The sequence below is a fragment of the Pezoporus occidentalis genome, unplaced genomic scaffold (genome assembly GCF_034315485.1).
Source record: "Pezoporus occidentalis ecotype Australia unplaced genomic scaffold, CSIRO_AGI_Poc_V1 ctg56, whole genome shotgun sequence".
In the NCBI taxonomy this organism is placed as follows: domain Eukaryota; kingdom Metazoa; phylum Chordata; class Aves; order Psittaciformes; family Psittacidae; genus Pezoporus; species Pezoporus occidentalis.
This window is the reverse complement of record NW_026915899.1, coordinates 916,876-931,115: the sequence shown is the minus strand read 5'-3', so window position 1 is coordinate 931,115 and position 14,240 is coordinate 916,876. Positions and strand designations below refer to the sequence as shown.

At 36.5% G+C, this 14,240-nt stretch overlaps 1 protein-coding gene across 2 annotated transcripts in view; it reads left to right on the top strand.

The window, feature by feature from the left end:
- Positions 1-14,240, top strand: part of COG5 (component of oligomeric golgi complex 5) — a 192,077-nt gene that overhangs the window by 132,932 nt on the left and 44,905 nt on the right. For both annotated transcript variants that reach the window (XM_062638283.1, XM_062638282.1), the window contains 2 exons: positions 10,912-10,993; positions 13,275-13,479. In XM_062638283.1, the coding sequence (XP_062494267.1) occupies positions 10,912-10,993; positions 13,275-13,479 (287 nt within the window). The remainder of the gene's footprint in view (positions 1-10,911; positions 10,994-13,274; positions 13,480-14,240) is intronic.

Genomic DNA, 14,240 nt, shown 5'->3' with positions numbered 1-14,240 from the left:
TGAATGCAAAACTGTTATATCTCATACTTGTAATAAACTATAGATTCATTATTAATCTGTAAATACTAAAATCACATATTTAATTTCCAGAAAATATATTTATAAGACAAATAAATTTCTTTTAACAGTGAATAGACATTTTTTTATGGGTTTAAAACACCTTTAATGACTAGATTTTAGTTGAGGAGCAAGGCTAAAAGTATTCAGAATTCATGAAGTTTTGATTTCTAGTTTTGGGAAAAATGAATAGAGAATATTATGTTTTTTCCAAATGTAGAGTTATTGTTTTTGTGATGCTGAGGGTAAAAATTAAAATCACAAATAAGATTTAAATACCATAAAACTGTTATTTTTGTTCACCTAATGACTGGTTATTTATATACCCTCTTTCAACTGTTTAATTTACCTTTGAAGAGCTAATAGGTTACTCCAGTTTGTTCTGCTTTATTGCTTCTCTCTTTCAATGTGTAGTGACTAATCCTGCCTCAGCTGTTGTAATACCTAAACTACAATTGACTTCAGTGTAAGTCACAGCAGAACTTATCTTTCCATGACAGCCACCCTCCTAATTAGAGATAAGAATCCCTCTAAGCCCCTTGTAGAATAGTTGAAAATGATCTCTGATCCTCATCTATTTTGGGTCCTTCACTCCTACATAGGCATCAACAAACAGTTCTGCAAAGTGAAAGCAGCCTTAAAAGCAACAAATAACTTTGTAGGGGTGATTGGGATGGTCAATAGAAAAGGTAAGCTGGGGTCTCCAAGCTGGGCAGAAGGTATTCCTTGTGAGAGGGCAGATCTGCCCTTGATCGCCTTTGATCTGCTTGTTAGCACACTGCTGTCGTTTACGTAAGCTCTGGGTAAAGCTGAGAGTTGTAGGGAGTGTTATTCTGTACTTTGTGGAGGGCTCTTGTCATTGTCACTCCTGATGAACGTTTGGTGAGTAAGCAGACTATTTTCCTTAGTTGTCAACACTGGCAATATGAGGTGTTAATGATATAGAAGGAAATGTCCTCATCATTACATAAGATAAAGAATATACATGGGAAATAGAAATGTTTATTGCCCCAAGCGTACTTACATTTCACCTTGTTATTTCTCCTCCCTGTCCAGACTTGTTAAAAAATGTTGCTGCTTTGAAATTATTCACATTTAACATCACATATTCACATTCAGTTGACCTAATTAAAAAATAATCCCAAGTGGAAAAAAATGAAAAATAATCAAATTACTGCCTTATGTGAATTCAGAAAATAATCTGTTTTTCACCTATTATTACAAGTATGTAATTTATTTTCCAGTATTTTTCTGTAGAAGCAGAATTGGTTTACTTGCTCATCATTTCTGTAGTGTTTTCTGTTTATTATTTCAGCAAGGTGCTTTGTAGAGATCTAAACACAAATGAAAGAACAGGGTTTTGATCCCCAAAATATGAAGATGCTCTTCATTTCAAACCCACTGCATTCAGTTGCAAGATTTTTGAGGTCTCCCTTAAAATAACCCAAAAGGGTCTTACCAGTCAAAAGTCCTGATTCTGGTATGGGATGTATCAATGTGGCCAGACAGCCATGCTAAAATGAATTTGGTTCTAATTCAAATAGGAGGGTAAGAGCCTGTGAGTGGTTTTGTAATGACATGATATTTTCTGCAGAACTTTAATTCCATTTCTGTGACAGAAGTGTGCAGGGGCAAATAAAGCGGAGAGTGTGGAGGTTGGATGGGTTACTAGATTCCTTTTCAGTTCTGGCTTGGTGGGGTTTGTGCAAAATGCGGTTGGGTGATGACTGAAAATTAAGTAAGTCAGTTGGTTTTGCATCAGCTATTGAAACAGGAATGCATTTACCGTAAGTGCTGCCTTCTATCATCGTTCTTGTCAGTCTTACCTGAACAACTACAGGCTGAGTGGGTCTGGTAATGAACCATGCTTTTACCCTTGAATGGGGTATGTTGTAGTCAAGGTGAAAGCGTAGTTGGAATTGCTGCTGTACATACCAAGTCAGTTCTCTGGGTAGAAGAAAGCTGTCAAGTCCCTTGAGTAGATACTGGCTTTTGGAAACACAAAAGTCCATTTACTTCCAGTTGATGCATATCTTGCAGGAATATGGGAGGATTAATTAATGTTTTAAGTAGTTTTGTAGATATAGGACACTGTTTAAGACCAAAGTATTTTTGTTCCTTAAAAATTGAGGGATCATTTTCAGAATTGTAATATTCGATAAAGAAAAGGCACAGTCTTAACTTTATTTTCTCTTTGAGAAGGTTATATTTTAAAAAATCAAACAGGTTTTGTTTCTTTAGTCAACTGCACAGAGACCTTTTCAAAATGTTGCACCGTTGCTGGAAGTCTATAAACTATTACACCTTGGATATAACCTGATAAACACAGTGTAATGAAATTCTGTGCCCTGCAGCAAAACAAAAAAAATCAAGGTAATTTTTAAAGTCATGGTGTCATTTACTGACATCTGTTCACCTGTGATATATATTGTATAATTGTAGTATAATGTAGATAACATTTGAAATTTAAATGCACTTGTTATTTTAAGAAATTTAATCTTGACTACTTTGACAAGATAGAAAGGTTTATTGAAAACACACTCAGAATTTGTCTGTTTCTTTGCTGATTAATTGCACTACTGAGGATGATGGCTTTTTGTTCACAGTCTAACATTTGGCAATTATGTTGCTATAGAAATAGTGCAAATAGATTTCCTTATTTCTATCCCATAAGATCTTGCCGTGCAAAATTGTTAAATCATTTGCATTGTTGCTTTATTGGTGGAAAAAATATTTAGCCTGTCCTTTAAATGTCTTCTCTTTTTAGAGCAACATTTGCAAGTCCCGCATTTCTTTATGGCGGAGCCTTTGATTACAGATAGAAAACACTGTATGTATTAGTATGCAAAGCCTGATTTCAGGAGCCTGCAGCAACTAGCTGCATGGTAATATTCACTATATTGTTTTACATTTCAAAGAGGCTTCACAATAAAGTTGTTTTTCACATTCTACTCAAAGTATCAAAATCTCTACAGGGAAAAATGAGCTGGAAGTGATTGTCATGAAGTGGGAGCCAGTTTAGAATCAGTGGGTCAGATTTATTATTTGAATGCTAGAATAGCTATTTTAGACACACACAAATATGATAATTCACAGATGGGAAATTATACTCATTAAGTTCTAAATTTACAGTGTGGAGGAAATAAAGACATTTGTAAAAATAAATATATGCCTTTTCAGCATCTTCTTGCATTCTTGTCTAATACTGAATAAGGGGGGTACTTTCATTCTCATTCTTTGAATTTAGATTTAATGTCAGATACTAAATAGTTATATTAAGAACAGAGCTCAAGAGATTTCATTTCAGTAATAGCAAAGTTAATTAGTAGTTTGGTATGTTTTTTAAAAAAGAGGTAAGCTGCTCCGCTTTTATGTTTGAGGGGACTTGAAATCAGTTTTCCAGGCTACAGCATTAATTTTTTGTGGAATAGCAGTGAATACAGATCTTCAAATGTCTTTGCTCTTATGCTGCTGGTACTTGGCTCATTATTGGTCACTGGTTTATTAACTTACTAGTAGCTGTTAGTGAAAATGGGTTATACTTTTCGAACTGTGAAATCAAGTCACTTGCATGTGAGTAAGTGGGAAGGGGCTTAGCATATGGATTCTGTCAGCCTCTAGTTTTTTTCCATCAAAGATAATCTTGTAATCTTGTGAACAGGCAACATTAATCTAAATTTCAAATCTATACTTCACACTATTTAACAAGTCTACTATAATACAATGCACTAAAGATATAGAGATGACTGAGAAAAAAGGAATTTTTAATACGCAAGTATGTTCCCCCCCTATTCATTCTATAACAATAAAAGAACACTGATCCGAATCCTTTCCTTACCACCAGCCATTGCATCGAAGATAGTTGAATCTGCAGTCTCTCTGTTGCACGATGTACTATAACAGCCCTCTCTTTGACATTCTGAAACTGAGGCTGTTATGAACATAGGGTTGCTCATAAATGGCCTAGTTGCATGGCGAAGCTCAAAGGGTGATGATCAGTAGTGCAGAGTTACTGGGGACCAGTAACTAGTGGTGTACCCCAGGGTCAGTACAGGGCCCAGTTCTCTTTAACACCTTCATTAATGACCTGGATGGTGGAGCAGAGTCATCAGCAAGTTTGGAGATGACACACAACTGGGAGCAGTGGCTGATGCTCTAGAGGGTTGTGCTGCCACCCTGCTGAAAGGCAGCTTGGCAGAAGAGGACCTGGGTGCCAGTAAGTTGAATACAAGACAGCAATGTACTCCAGCAGTGAAGAAGGTGAAGAGTATCCTGGGCTGCATTAGGCAAAGTATTGCCAGCAGGTTAAGGAGGTGATCCTGCCCTTTATTCACCACCAGTGAGGGCACACAAGGAGTACTGTGTCCAGTTCTGGGCTCCTCAGGGCAAGAGAGATGAGGACACACCGGAGAGAGTACAGTGAAGGGCCACAGAGATAATGAAGAGACTGGAGCATCTCGTGGGAGAAAAGGCTGAGATAGCCGAGACTGTTCAGCCTGGAGAAGGCTCAATCTCATCACATACCTGAAGGAAGAGTGCAAAGAGGACAGAGCCAGGCTCTTTTCAGTGGTGCCAAGTGACAGAACCAGAGGCAATGGGCACAAACAGAAACACAGGTTCCCTCTGAACATCAAGGAAACACCTTTTCACTGTGAGGGTGACAGAGCACTGGAATAGGTTGCTGAGGGAGGTTGTGGATTCTCTATCCTTGGAGGCATACAAAAGCCACCTAAACATGGTGGTGGGCAACCTGGTGAGGGCTGGACCAGATGATCTCCATAGGTTCCTTTCAACATCAACTGGGCTGTGATTTTATTGACGTGCAGCTTAAAATCTCTTCCTAAAGGCCAGCCAGTTGCTTAGAATTTGGCATCTACTAAATGTAGATCTTTCCTGTCCTAAATAAAGGGTTAAACTTTTACCATTAGAACATTAAATTTTCACAGTTATTATGCTTGTATTATTGGGGAAAGACTCAATTCTATTTGTTTACAACACAAAGATTTACTTAAGAGAACCTTATCTTAAAATACAGTTTGCTAGTCTGTGGTCACTTGGAATGCACAGGCCTATGTTCAACTTCATGTTCTTGAGCTGGGACAGAGAGCAGGATGAACTAGCACTGTCCAGATGTCTCCTGGCACTGGCACTGTTATTATGCAGTATTAACACACATTTTTAATTGTTTTATCTAAACCCCTCTCTTTTGCAGGAAAGTTGTACAATATGATTGTCTGTGCACAGTATTGACAGTAGTAACTTTGCAATAATAGTTGAAACGGAATAGTTTCACTGCAAGGTGAACACATTTTTTGCTGATTGTTGATAATGGCCCTGATTCAGCAAAGCACTTAAGCATATTCTGAATTTCACATAAATAAGGTATACCATGGAAGAAAACCAGACAGCCTGCATCTATTATTCTAATAAGGGTAAATTTTATTGAATTATGGCTTGCACTAATGGTCTTTCTCCAGTTCATGTACACAATAAAGGGAGCCCTACTATTCAATTGCAAGAAAACTCATTGCCATTTGTGGTCTAGCCTGCTGGACATGTTTTGTATGATTTATGTGTGTAATTTCCATGAGCAAACAATTCCTATGTGAATAGCATGTGTGATTGAGTACTGAATTTTTAAGCAGTATGAAAAAGGGTAAAATTATAGTAGATGGGCCAAATAGGAGTCTGATCATTGTCTTTTTCTGTTTTACTCTACACAGATGCAAGTGGATTTTCTAAGAATAACATTTCCAAAAGTAGCGAAGTGCATATAGTCCATATGTCTCTGTAAAGCATCTCGGTATTCCCCTGGTTCTGGCCAGCTGTCCAGTAGGTCACAACGGCAGAGGGTTGCCCTAGTTTATGTTACCGGGCAGTTGTTCAGTTTTCTGAAAGCAAAGAATTGACAAGAGGAAGACAGATCTAAGCTGTCTTGCACAGCCTAAGGAGTTGCATAGGAGCTACTAAATCATTTGAGTGCCTGCTCAGCTGCATCAGTTCTGGGGAATAAAGTGGTCACTGGGCACAGGAACAGCAGTGACAGTTATTTTTAATTCCCACTTTGGGTTGGTAGATCGTTAGTTTATGTAAATGTAGTTTAGGTACAGGAGCATTTTCACAGCAGATTTTTATGAAAAATAGCCAGTTCTGTGGCTGATAGTAAACTCCCAACCATTTTGTAGTGGTGCAAAGCATAGGTTTATATGCAGATTTTCTCTGCTGTGAGATCAAACTAAAGCTGTGAACAGATAGTACCATCAATTAAAAAATGCTGACTTAAATGGTGAAAATCCTGTTTTGCCATTATAGTCCTACAGTTGCTTGTGGTTAATGTTCATAGATTTAATTCATTTTTAATTGTATTCCGTGATGGGGAACATATATATATATGTCAACCTGAATCTCGCCTGTGCTGCGTTTTTGATATGAATTACAGTTAAGGTTTTTTTGTTGAAGAAAGAACATATTGCGTGGAAAGAGGAAATAGCATTCTGTTATATGCTACATGTAATAATTTCCATCTGAGAAACTTTAAATTACGTCTGGGTGTTTTATGTAGGATTTCTGTATATGCGATATGCACCTGAAACAGTTTTGCCCCAGTTATCAGTACCAGTCCTTTTAAATTCCAAAGGTTTATGTGTTCTCTGCATTATTAAACACATGGGGGGGGGGGGGGGGGCAGGAATATGACAGAATGGTGACCTTTTCCCAATGTTGTTGGTTATGGAATAGGAAGCTGTTGGAAAATGATTGCCACAGAGCTGAAAAGATAATCGGATGCAGTTCATTACTCATCTTGTCAGCTGCTCCTGCTACAAGGGATTGTATCACAAGATGTTAATCTGCTTGTGACTAGATTTCAAAGCAAGCATTTTTATTTTGGAGGGGGTGTAAGTAATTTAACATCTTTCAATTTTTTTTCATTTCCAGAAGCAGGAGAAATGGAAAATTCCCAATTTAAAGTCTCAGAATGTTAATTGATAAAAATATTAGTACATCCTTGTGGGTTCTGTTAGAAAAATATGATGATATGCTACAAAAAGCTATTTAATTGCAGAAGTTGTTCTTTTTAAGCTAATGATGATGTAGTGTATTCCTTGAATAGTGGAAGTTAGACCACTAACATAGTTCAGTGTGTTCTGCAAGACAGCAAGTATAGACAGAAGATAGATTTGCACCAAAAAGAATTCCTTTTTCATATTAAATCATTAACCTGGAAGTACCCAATGCTCCCATACATTGTCTACCAGTGAAGGTATTTGGTGTAAGCATAGAGGAGGACCAAATTCATTGCTTACACTCCACAGATGGGAAGATGACACAAAGGCAATTTTAGCTAGATGACATTTTCTGAAAGTGAAAGGCCCAAAAGAGCAGTTACTTTCTGATTCTGTGGGATGTTTCTCAGAGTGCTGTATGAAGCATAGGGGAAGGCTTATAAGCTTTCCATTAGAATAAGATGAGCTGGTAGATGTGCTGTGCACATTTCAGGCAAGCAGTACTGCCCTTTTCTCTTCCACCTTCTTAAGTCCTTGAAGTTGTCCAGTGCAAGGGGTAGGGACATTGCTTTAATTTCATGCTAAGCTGGAGAAAAAACACTCCTTTTGCTACCCTTTTTTATGTAATTTTTTAGTATCAGTTATTTGGAAATGGAATTGCACATTATATTTTAAATAAATTATAATTTCCTTTGTGATCTGCAGGCACAGATGTAGTCTCTATTAGAATACCTTATTTAAAAAATAAGCAGCGAGATACTTAAAAGCACTGTAAAAATAATGTGTTGAGTTGATGTGTAAGCAAAAAAATTACAGGTTTACACAAAATAAAGAAATGGTTTCTGGGTTCTCATGGTTGTATATGCTGCTTTTTACTTTGGCAGGAGTATCTAATGCTAATGCCTTGCTGTATTGCAATTTTGGTAGCTACAGTCTACCCACTTAAATACCCCCTGGTGTATGCGTAGGCAATAGTATTCTCAAGTTCCTGCCAAAAACTCTTACATGGTCTTCTGTGTGCTATTAATCAGCATCTGTATTTCACACCCAGAGTGACTGCATCTTGACGCTGGGCAGCGTGAAATACTGTATCTTACATTATAGAAGTAGCCAGTAATGACTGTAGATGGAGTTTTTAGTTGGTCCCAAACTGGGGAATTAATATTTTTTTCCCTAAACTTTTTTGACTGAGCAGTCAGTCAGTATGAGATGTTACTTGAGTTTTCCATGTGAGAAAAGAGAGCTTTCCCCCTCTCTTTTTCCTCATACCTAATGCAGTTGGTTAGCAGAGATATGGGGGCCTTCAATACGAAATGCTGATACAGTTAATGAGCACCATTTGCTCAGGCCAGAGGACACAAGGTAATGGGCAGAGGCTTGATTGCACAGCTCTGGCTACTATGCAGATGTTTGTATGAGTGCATACATATGTATGTCTGACTTTATATTATATATGTATATATATAAGTACATACAAAAGTTTTATATTTTCACAAAGACATTAAGTATTGCCACATGTATGTTACTGTTATTCGTCATCCTGTTGAATCTGACAGTTAAGATAGAAATGTTGATGTCAGGGACTACATGCATGTCTGTTTTCCAGACCCTTTAATAATTGTGTTTTCTGCTGAGACTGTGACAGAGGTGTAGATGGTGATTACAGTAATGAAAAAAAAGTTGTTTGAACGTGCTCTGTAAGTATTTTTCCACCTCCATTAGATTATTTAGAAATTGAATTAAATTATCATGTTGAATAGGCAAACATTGTTCCAGGTTCAGATAGAAAATATGAAAACTAATTAATTTACTCTATAGTTGATGTGAAAGGCCATTTGTTTTATAGTAGTTTTCATGTTTTAAATGTGAAGCTGTGAAACGAGGAACTGAGTAATTTCACGTTTCTGCTAATTTACAAAAAATATCAAAGATATTTTATGCAGTGTTCCTTCCAAATCATTGTCTGATATTGTAATTTTACTTTGCCCATTTATGAAAATCAAGTACAATTTTGCAGAAAATACAAACATAACTATAGAATAAATTGCTTCAGTTTCTAAATCCATTAGTGTCAAAAATGTCAAAAATGAGATTCCATCATCCTAGTTTATTTTAGTATTCTATCTTATTTCTCATACATTTTGTGAGTATGAATCCAACAGCATAAAAAGATGTTCTCTCTTGATTCTTAACACATGACCCATAAATTATATCTTTCTTTGAATATCAGATATATCAGATATAGAGATAAGGGGTAGGATTGGTTATGAATTCCTTGTTGAATCTCAGAATTTGTAAATGAATTCTACTGGATACTCATTGTTTGTTTTTTTTTTGCCTCCCCCCCCCTTTATTTTTAGGTGTCTCAATGTACCTTTGACAGATTTTCAGGTTTTATATCAATTCTCTAAGATGGTAGTTTTTTAATTGCTTGACCTTGAACTTGCAGTCTTACAGTTATCAGATCTTCAAGTGGAATGCAGTGGTGCCATGTTAATGAATGACATTGTGAAAACCTTCATTACTTCACTTGTCAATGGAAGCAATTAGAGTGCATTTATTTTTTCCTTTTCCATCTGAAGTAGTAATTCAGTTTGGAGTAGCTGGACTTCTAGATTTGATAGCCCATCTCCTCCTCTTTGTGGTGCTGGGCAGTGCAGAAGTTGAACTGACACTGTGAAAGGGCTTGTGTTATTAACAAGAATTAGGGCTGTTTGGTTGGGGTTTCTTTGCATTTTCCTCATCGTGAAGTCACTGGCAGTACCAAAAGGAAAGCTGAGGAAATGCATCCCCCTTTGACACCCATTTCAGTGTTGAACCCTTTGCTTAACATGTTTAGATGTCAGTGTTGTGCTTTGATTTAAAACCTTGAACATTGCCAGAGTGAGCCAAGTGCCAGCATTAAGATCCCTAGAATTCCTGACATTTGTCATCACTGCTGCTGTTTCACGTATTCATCTGAGCACTTTTTTCTGACTATTATTAGTGATTCAGTCAAACAGGTTAGTTTGTACAGTAGGGTCAATATTACATGTATACCATGCAATGAAGAAAGCAGTTCTGTCCAGCATGAGCTTCCTCTTCCCATGAGAACACTGGATAGCCTTCCAGGTATCTGACTAGTGGGCAGGACAGGATACTCATCATCATCTCTTGTAATTTTTTTGTACCTCAGACACACCAACAGGAAGAAAGCAAGAGAGAGAAAACAATATCATGGTTTAATGCTTGAGCATAAGTGCAAGGTGATGGGGGGAGTAAGAAAACAGCCTGCCATTTCTCATATGTCCTTTTTGCAAGAACACACTACTGTGTTTCCACTTCTGACAGCCAGCCCTGCTGACACAAGGTGGTAAAGAGTCAGCTGTGAGGCTCACTGTAATTTCATGTGTTCTGTGTTTTTAGAAACAGAAGACTGTTCTGTGGGAAGCAGAGCACTGGTTTCGGTCCCTGGTCGGTGTTTGCAAACATATTGTAGTGGCAGTAACAGTAATTGCCAGCTTGAGAACCCCCTCAGAATATGAAGGTCACTGTAGTGCAAAGAGGTTTTCTAACACAGCTCCTGGTGTTTACTGCTTCGGTCTGCACCCGTGCCTCAAGAGAGCTGGGAGCATTTCTCTCAGACTTGAAGGAAAATATTCCATTTTAGAGAAGACTGAAGCTTTTATTTTTGTTTTCTCCAATATTTTTTTCCTAGCTTCAAACTTGAGGAAAATTTGTCAGACTTCATTTGCTTTGTTTTTATTCTCAGTGATGTTGAAGAGCTTTGACTGGAAGTGTTTGCATTGTTTAAGATTCTTTGAAATGACTGTGTTTTAAAACTTTTATTTCTTTTGTCCCCTGCTATCAGGATGGCCAGTCTGATATTTTGTACAAATTTTGGACTGCAGTAACTCAGACACTTTCCTCTCAGTTCCAGTCAGCAACAGACTGTAAGTATTCAGAATAAATGATTTGTACTGTGTTGGATAGTTGTTTTGCATCTCTGACTTAAGTAAGCCCTTTGCTCATTATCTCTTCCACTGGAACTGTAGCAGTGGTTCACTCGGTCTGGGAAATGTGCATTTAAAACTTGGTTTTGTAAGCAAACAGGCTGATCCTCCTAAACTGTGGCTGAATTTACAGAAAAAAAAAATTAAATATTTTCTGCTTCATTAAATATTTATTCTCTAATAACAAAAGTGTATTTTTGCAATTGCATGTAGAAGTAAAAATGGCTGGAATGGTGCATTAAGATTTCCAAAGTGAATGAGTAAGAGCAGTTCTTACAGACTTTCCTTGTTAAACTCAAGTAAAAATCTGATTTTGGACGTTCTTGAATACCTTTATAAATAGGAGTTGGTTTCTTCAAAATTTCTTCTGTCTAAATATGTATGAATGGTTGGTGGTGTGACTATACATGATATTTTGTACATATGTAATGTATAAATAGCAGATACAATCAAGGAATATTAAATAAAAATAACAGGTAAGCATATAAACTATTCTGGTACATGCTAATGCAATATGCAGTTGGGTCAAAGGTGAGTTTGGTGCTTTCATGAATACATCTTTCATGTTTGTATACAGTGTCTAAAGTTAATTCTTTGCACACACAGATAAAATGCATGAGATGTGCATTTATCTTTGTGATCTCAGCTATTGCATTGGCCCTTGAGAGTTTGGTCCTTCCACGCTTTATAGCAGCAATATAATCTTGAGGAACTATCTGGTTGATTCCTGTTCCTTGGTTGCTAAGTAACTACATGATCCCAAAAGAAAATGTATTCATCTTGTGTTAAAACATATTAATTTTACTGTTTGCCTTAAACATTACTTAAACCACAGTATGTACATAACCCAGGATTATGTTCAAACCGAATGTGTGCTACCTGTTTTCAGCGCTCAGTTTTAAGATTGCAAAATTGTGACATCAGTTAATGGGATCAATCAACATTTCAGAAGTAAGGGAACTTACTTTTTGTCTTACATTTTGTCAGCAGTACTTTGTCTGACAGCTATTAAAAATATTTTATTACTTATGATTTTTAGTCACATTTTTTATATAAAGGTCCCAAAGGAGTGGTTGGATTTTTGAACTGTGAATGATGCTTTCACTTTGCTACAGATGAGTTTTGGGGAAACAATGCTTACAGCATTACAGACTTTTTCATTCAAGTGGCTCATCTGTATGAGACAGTTAATTTTTTAACATAAAAATTGTAAGTGATTGAATCTACCGCCATCAGTCTCAGATGTCTGGATCATATAGATTAGGAGAAGACTAGACAGTTATCAGAAAAATACTCTAAAAATAGGGGTTGATGGCAGTTTATAAAGTTTGATAATATTTGTGTTCTGCTTTTGTGAGGTTTGGACAGTCTTTGTGACCTAAAAGAACCATATTTGATAATAAATGTGGATCCTCTAGTATTCCAAATTAGAATATATTTCAGTTGAAAAGATAGGCAGGGTGAAATGGGGCAGATTTCCGGAAGCTGAAAAAACCTATGAATGAGTGGAACAGTGTTAATCTCCTAAAGTAATGGGAAATCCATAAAGCATGAGTGATGTTAGATCAAGATTAACAGCGGTTGCGAAAACAGTTGTACATTTTTTTTCATTTCCTGTTGCTTGTGGCAAGCCTTTCAAGGCTGAAAATAGTGCTGTTTTATCTGCTGGCTTTGTCATTATTTGACAAGTTTAGGAATTGCATTTTAGATACCTTGTTTTAAGAGGTGCGTGTAAATGCACATGCTTCCCACATCAGATTTCTGAAGACTGTGGCTCATGGAAGTTATCTTTGTTTATTTTAAATGGGTATCTTCAAAATTACACAGCCCCGCACTTTCCAGTCATCAAGCTTTTGTAAGAAACTCTCTAGATTTAAAGTGTTCTAATCACACTTGTGCCTTAAATGAGTGATAATACTAATAATTAACTTTGATACCACACGTATCACAACCATGATTAGTATCTTTATTGTACAAAGTATGTTTTCCATGTCCCATCTTTCAATTGTGGATTTTATGCTGGTGCTTTAGATGTGTACCTTCATTTGTGGTAGCTCATGCCACTTTGAAATTAATTTTTAATATTACATTATTAATATAATAGATAGGATTACACTGCATATAATTCATTTATATAAATACAAGGATACAGGTTGGTTGTATGAATCAAAAAATCAGTTTGAACTTGGCAATGCATATTGTTTACTGCTTTATTTTGCAGCCTCTACATTTTTGAAGCAAGCCTTCGAAGGAGAATACCCTAAATTACTGAGGCTTTATAATGACTTGTGGAAGCGCCTGCAACAATATAGTCAAAATATTCAGAGGAATTTTAACACAGGTGGAGCTACTGATCTCCTTACTGAACTGCAACAAATGGAAGACGATGCACAGGACATATTCATGCAAAAAACCCAAGACTATGAGTATGTATTATGAACCCTAAGGCAATAAAATCTGAAGCTTTTCACCCTGCAAGAAAACAGAATATTTGTAAGAACTTAGTGTAATTCAGGTTGTCAGAGCGGGAAAATTTTAAAGGCTTTTTTTCCCTCTTACAGTTATTGCTTTGATACTATTTTAGAGCTGTAGGATTGTCATTGGGTTATACAATTAACAGTGTTGGATTGCCTCATCTTTCACGAGGTCCCTGACTTTGAGTTAATTTTACCTTTTTGTCTCTTTGGGTGAGAAAAAGAAGCAGAATGATGAAAATTCAGTTTTGTATGTGTAGCAGTAGCTTTCTCTTAATTATACCACAATCATTGAAGCATGGCAAATGCTCAGTTTGTTATGGTTCACAGTTATGTGTATACATTGTAGGAGAAACATGATCTGAGCGGTGGATATCAGAAAGATCAAACAGAAACAGGCTCATCAAGTCTATTAGAACTTCTAGACTTACGTAAGATAAAATGAGTATTTTATGTGAAATTTGTATTAGCTTAAATACGTTCCTGAGCAGTCAGTGGGAGACTTAGTCACTTGAATGGAAGCAAAGTTTGTTTCATCAAACTTCTAATAATGAGGTAAAATGTTTGAGAGAGCTACTGCTTACTTTTTTCCAAAAGTAGAAATACTAAAGACTAAAGCTTATTAAAGGTAAGTTTAAGAAGAGTCTTTCTGTTTGAAGCTTTCTATACACATAAGTACTGCAGGAGGTACATTTATATTTTTTAATAGCTAT